The following is a 6000-nucleotide window of genomic DNA, read 5'->3' as shown; positions in this document are numbered from 1 at the left end:
AAGGGGAGGGCAGCCCAATCTGGGTGTGAGGTAAGCAAGAAGCAGCCTTCCTGCAGCAGGGGAATAAGCAATTGGAAAATTATAAGAGATGTACCCATAGCTGCATTTTAACTGCATTTAATCGTCAGAGTAAAATTTTAAACGGCCATATTGTTTACTAAGTGTCATATGTTCACACATGTTTGGCATTTGGACACTTCTGAAGAACGTAACAAACAGCAAAGCCTGACTAAAGAGGATCCCAAAGGAAGGCACCAGGAAATTGTTATTATTACAATGGCCGGAGGATGGAAAGAATGTCGCGGCCTTGCCTGCACCCTCACCCGCCCCCGCACTGCCGCCACGGAGAGTATGCTTCAGGCATAGCTATTTCAATGCAGCTTTAACACTTTAACCAAATATGGGTGAAGCCCAGCTTTGAAACGTAGTGTTCTAAGAGTGTACTGACTCTGAATGCTCACCCGTGCGTCACATCTTTGGAATGTTTGGGGAAAGGGTGCCAGACAAACCTGGCACACAGTCTTCTGAAGTGTGTCCGTGTTTGGCAACCAAAGGCTGTTGAGAAAAAGACAGGTTGGTCCTGGATTGTTCTTTCCAGTGTGCTTACAATATGAATAGCAAGACCGTCATGGAGTACTGAATGAAAGTGACTAATTACACACAACCTAAATGTTCAACAGTAGAGAACATGGCGTTAAATGATGGAATATTGAGGGTAAAATATTAGGCAATTAAAAATGTTTTCACAAGGGGCTTCCCTGGTGGCGCAGTGGTTGAGAGTCCGCCTGCTGATGCAGGGGACACGGGTTCGTGCCCCGGTCCGGGAAGATCCCACATGCCACGGAGCGGCTGCGCCCATAAGCCACGGCTGCTGAGCCTGCGCTCCGCAATGGGAGAGGCCACAACAGTGAGAGGCCCACGTACTGCAAAAAAAAAAAAAAAAAAAAAGTTTTCACAGAAATTTTAATGGGCCTTAATATAAACAGAATTATAAATGTAGTCATGTGTACACACACACACACACACACACACACGGCCTATCCTTCTGTACATCCATTCACACATTAGAAAAATACTCAATAATTAAATGCATAAAAAAAAATATTGGGCTTCCCTGGTGGCACAGTGGTTGAGAGTCTGCCTGCCAATGTAGGGGACATGGGTTTGTGCCTCGGTCCGGGAAGATCCCACATGCCGCGGAGCGGCTGGGCCCGTGAGCCGTGGCCGCTGAGCCTGCGCGTCCGGAGCCTGTGGTCCGCAACGGGAGAGGCCACAACAGTGAGAGGCCCGCGTACCGCAAAAAAAAAAAAAAAAAAATCCAAATGCTTAGCTATTCAGCTCTCTTGACAAATAGTTCCTCATTATATTCACCCAGATACAACATAAATTCTTAACTATTTTGAAATAGATTTCAATTTAGGAAAAAACACAATAAGCACATTTTATATAGTAAATAAACTTTATTTATCTGTTCTTCTGAGATGACATTGCCAACAGTCACAGATTTGCATACGATACAGTTATGTATTGACTATTTACAATTTACAGTAGTATTTTTTCCTCTGAAAAATATAAGTACAAAAGCTAAGTAAACAATGAGGTACTGCCATTTGGATTTATCATATGTCATAGCTTAAAGAACTAGTCTTTAGCAAATATTCAACAAATCAATCTGGATAAAATAGTCAATTAAATGCTCTAATATATCAGGAAAAAGTCCACTAAGTTCCACCTCAAAATGTATTGCACAAGTCTTTTAAAAAAATCACCCTAAAAATAAATAGGAAAGGCAAGCAGTTCTTTAAAAAGAGGGACAAAAAGAATGGAAGAAAGGAACATTAAATGAGCCCATAAATCAGGTTAAGTTATTCAAAGTATCTTTTAAACAACACAAAACTCTTCCCAACAGAAAAACTGAAGAATCCCCCCCAAAAAAAACTATCACCGTTTCTCCACTGATATAATCTATTTTAAAGGCAGTCTGCAATCTTTCTGTGGCCAATGTCAGATTTTTCTTGGTCTTCTGGCTACATGAGGGGCCCTGAATAACAGCTTCGTTCTCTAAGAACAGCAAACGTGCACAGTTTTCCAGGCCTGCCCAGCATCACTCTCCCCACTTCTTCAAGATGAAGGCCGGAGCCATGACTGGAAAAGAAAAAGGGTTAGGATAAAGAAAGAAAGAAAATGACATATGTATACTACTATGTATAAAATAGATACCTAACAAGAACGTACTGTATACCACAGGGAGCTCTACTCAATGCTCTGTAGTGACCTAAATGGGAAGGAAATCTGAAAAAGAGGGGATATATGTATCTGTGTAACTGATTCACTTTGCTGTATACCTGAAACTAACACAACATTGTAAAGCAACTATACTCCAATAAAAATTTAAAAAGAAAGGAAGGAAGGAGGGAGGGAGGGAGGGAGAAAGGGAGGGAGAAAGAAAAACCTTTTGAAGCTAACTTTCGTGAGATTTATTTTTCCAAGTTAAAGTAAAATTATATCAAGATTATATTCTATGGTCTGAGGACTGAAGCAGAAATATTCTAAGTATTAAATCCTAAAGGAATCTTCTAAAAATTACTGTTCTTGGAATGACCTTTTAGTCAGCAGTCCTGGAAAGCAGTATTTTTAAGTGAAATCTGGAACTGCAACCTTTCAGCACATATTGAAGGCTACCAGGTCATGACTGCAGAAAGCCAGGAGTAAACATGCTGACATGGCAGAATCTCACAAGAACGCAGACTGGATTTAAGAGGACAAAAGGTTCTTCCTTTTTCCCTAATGTAATGATTTTTCTACATATTGCAGTTCTCCCAGGATGCCAGGCATGGTGGCGGAGGATAACAGCATTTTGGTGTGAAAAAGCTATGTATGCCTCGTGAAATTAACAAACTTAATTTTAAAACCGTAATCTGCTATGAAACATGATGCTAAACCTTCCTAAAAAGGTTTCTCTAATTAAGATGCTAAAAGCCAGTGGTCAAATCAAGTATGAGGTTAAAAATGCATAAAAATAAAATACCAAAAAAGATTAAGTAATAGAGACAAACTTTTCAAATATATTTTAGTTCTAGAGAGAGTATCAAGGTCTTCTCAACTTGTAAATGAACAATATAATCCACCACTCGTGATCTATCTCCAAGAGTTTACTATTTATAAAACTTGTTCAACATTCATGTTAGTCCTAGAAACGTAGAGAAGATAAGAAAAAGATCTCCTATGACATTTAAAACCCTTTGTCAGTTATTACTTTCAAACGTTAGCTTGCACTGTTGCAGGAAAAGAAGTTCATGCATGATTCAATAATGCTGCACAATGTCAATGTCATGAGAGACCCAAAAAAGGCTGGGAGAACTTTTTTAGTTCAAAAGAAACCTGAAGAACATGACGACAAAATGCGATGTGCTATCTTTCAATGGATCCTGGAATTTTAAAAATTATGAGACATTATTTGGAAAAATGTGGATATTTACTATATATTAGATAAGAGCATTGTGTTAATATTAAATTTCCTGAGAGTCGTAACTGTATTGTATGTAGGAAAAGGCCCTTGTTCTTAAAGATACTTGGTAAAGTATTTAGTTTATGTTTGCAAGTAACTGTCAAATGCTTGCAAGCACCATGTTTGCAAGCAACTGTCAAACGTCACAAAGGGAAAAATATATATGGAGAGAAAGCAAGAGTGAGAGCAAGTGAGAAAATTTGGCAAAATGTTGATAACTGGTAAATGTAGGTGGAGGGTATATGGATGTTCATTGTACTATTTTTACAAATCTTGTTTGAAATTTTTCAAACTAAAAGCTGAGGAGACAATCAATCAACGGAAATGCTACAGAGTATACCTCTCAAGTGATAAATGATACTATTTAAATGCAATAACAAGCATGATACAGTATTTATAATATTATAAACAAAGGTAAATGTTAAGACTTATTGAATTAGATTTGGGATTTACAAGACTAATGACAGTTTTAGAAAATCACTAAGGCAACTGACATTAAAAATAAAAATGAGATTCAAATGTAGGCAGAAAGGATATTTAAAGCAAAAACGTTAAAAAATGCTATATATTAACATTTTAAAACTTGATACTGTTAGTTGAACACTAGCTTAATAATCAGAGGACCTTTAATTTAATTATAATTAAGTTCTATAGATTGTGATACAGCTTATTTGTCACTTGTGAAAATTCTTGCAAAGTTTGAGGTAAAGACGTACCCTAAATTTTTAGGGGTGCTAAATCACACTAACAGCATGGATAATATGTGGAGGTGATGGGAGGGGTGTTTAAATGTGAGGACAGCCAACTGTGTCCAAACTTTTTAGATGCCTCCCCCTCATTGTAATAATATGTTAATTAAAAGCAGCCACATTCAATTAGAGCAGGCTGCCTAAGGGTCTCCTCCTCAGGACAAATGTGCTACTTCGTTATACTGCATGATCCCAGGAAGTAATAAAACTGCCATTTATTTTAAAATCAATTTTACTAGTGCTCATTATTTCAGATTAGCCTTGACTCTAAGAAGGCTTTACAATATTTTACATTCTGGATTCGCGAAATACAGCACCTTTATCTAGAAAATGATTTTTCATTTTTCTCTCATAATCTTTATTAACTTCAAAGACCATTCTTGAGAAATAAAAAACAAAAAGGAATATAAAATACATAAAGATTTTTTTGGATTCTTTAGCAAAATTTCAAAGACCAATTCTGAAACTTTCAACTACTGTTGAAAGAACTAAAATTTCCTAGAATTATGTAACATTTACTGGTGGTGATTATTAATCTATATATTATTAATCTATAAAGCAAAATTAACAGAAAATCCCTATATTAACCCATAGCATAATCATATTTTCATTAAACAAAAGAGCAAAAGAACTCCAGCATAATGGTTACTATCATGCAATACATTTAATTTTTGCAGAAAAGACAAAAGACATATTATTCTTCACTCACCACATGCTAACTAAGCACAGACTGATGGTTTACTCAGAAGATACCACTGCGAGGTGAAGTATACTACAAAGCCAGGAAGAAAAAAAGCTTATTGGATTAGTTTTAAGACAACATAACACAGAGATTATATGTGTATATGAACTTCAAAGGATTAAACAGAATGTACTTAAATTTTTCTCACATCTCCCCAAATCAAGGGAGGATAGGCTTAGGAATCTGTAATAGCTCCCTTCCATCCTAAGTAAATATAACACTATGTAGTGGAGATTTTACTTGGAACTTTAATTTAAAAGTTTAAACAACACAATTAAAGATGTACTTTACACCTTAAGTACATATTTATATGCTAGACATAATTAAGTCATGATTATTTGATTTATAAAAGGATTTCTTTCATAATTCCATTAAAGCACACATTACAATTTGATTTACATAATTTCAATTTACCACCAAAAATCTGGGGGGAAATGTTGATGAATGTGAATACAGTGTGTCTATATGTTGAATCATCATTCCTAAAATATGTCAATTTTATCAATGAATAACTCTTGTATATCAACAGTATATACAACAGTATATACAACAGGAATGGTTTCAGGAATGATAACCCAAACCAAAGTTTCTATTCAAGGGGACCCAATCTCTGCAAACACACTTTTACTATAGCAACCTCCTTAAATAAATTCTATGTCCTATTTAACATGGTCATAAACCAAGATTATTAATTAGCTTCCTGATTTGCTTTAAAACAGCATCAGCAAAAACAGCTGTTTATAAAATCTGAGTCTATTCTTAGTGTAACCAACCTCAGAAGCATCATTTTATTTATCTTTTATATTTAATGTACAGTTAGTAAGGAACAGCAAGATCAAAAGACAAAGTAGAAAATATCTGCAACACACAACACAATAAGGCTAACATCCTATTGGAAAACTGGCAAAAGCATGTGAAATATATGTATGCTCCCTGTGTCTATGCTTGTTAAGTACTGAAAAACTGAAATAATCTAAGTGTCCATGGATAGGAAATTGATG

General features: G+C 35.8%; 1 protein-coding gene across 5 annotated transcripts in view; it reads right to left on the bottom strand.

Annotated features, from left to right (window-relative positions):
- Window positions 1-1346: 1346 nt before the first annotated feature.
- Window positions 1347-6000, bottom strand: part of GOLGA4 (golgin A4) — a 105539-nt gene continuing 100885 nt past the window's right edge. For 2 of the 5 annotated variants that reach the window (XM_060022166.1, XM_060022167.1), the window contains 2 exons: window positions 4967-5029; window positions 1353-2145 (listed from right to left, as the gene is read on the bottom strand). In XM_060022166.1, the coding sequence (XP_059878149.1) occupies window positions 5000-5029 (30 nt within the window). In that variant the 3' untranslated portion in view covers window positions 1353-2145; window positions 4967-4999. Of the gene's footprint in view, window positions 2146-4966; window positions 5030-6000 lie in introns of all 5 variants that reach the window. The other 3 variants (XM_060022165.1, XM_060022163.2, XM_060022164.1) reach the window with 3 other exon arrangements.

The sequence above is a fragment of the Delphinus delphis genome, chromosome 10 (genome assembly GCF_949987515.2).
Source record: "Delphinus delphis chromosome 10, mDelDel1.2, whole genome shotgun sequence".
Classification (NCBI taxonomy): domain Eukaryota; kingdom Metazoa; phylum Chordata; class Mammalia; order Artiodactyla; family Delphinidae; genus Delphinus; species Delphinus delphis.
Note: the sequence above shows the minus strand (reverse complement) of the source record. Positions and strands in the feature narration are given on the sequence as shown.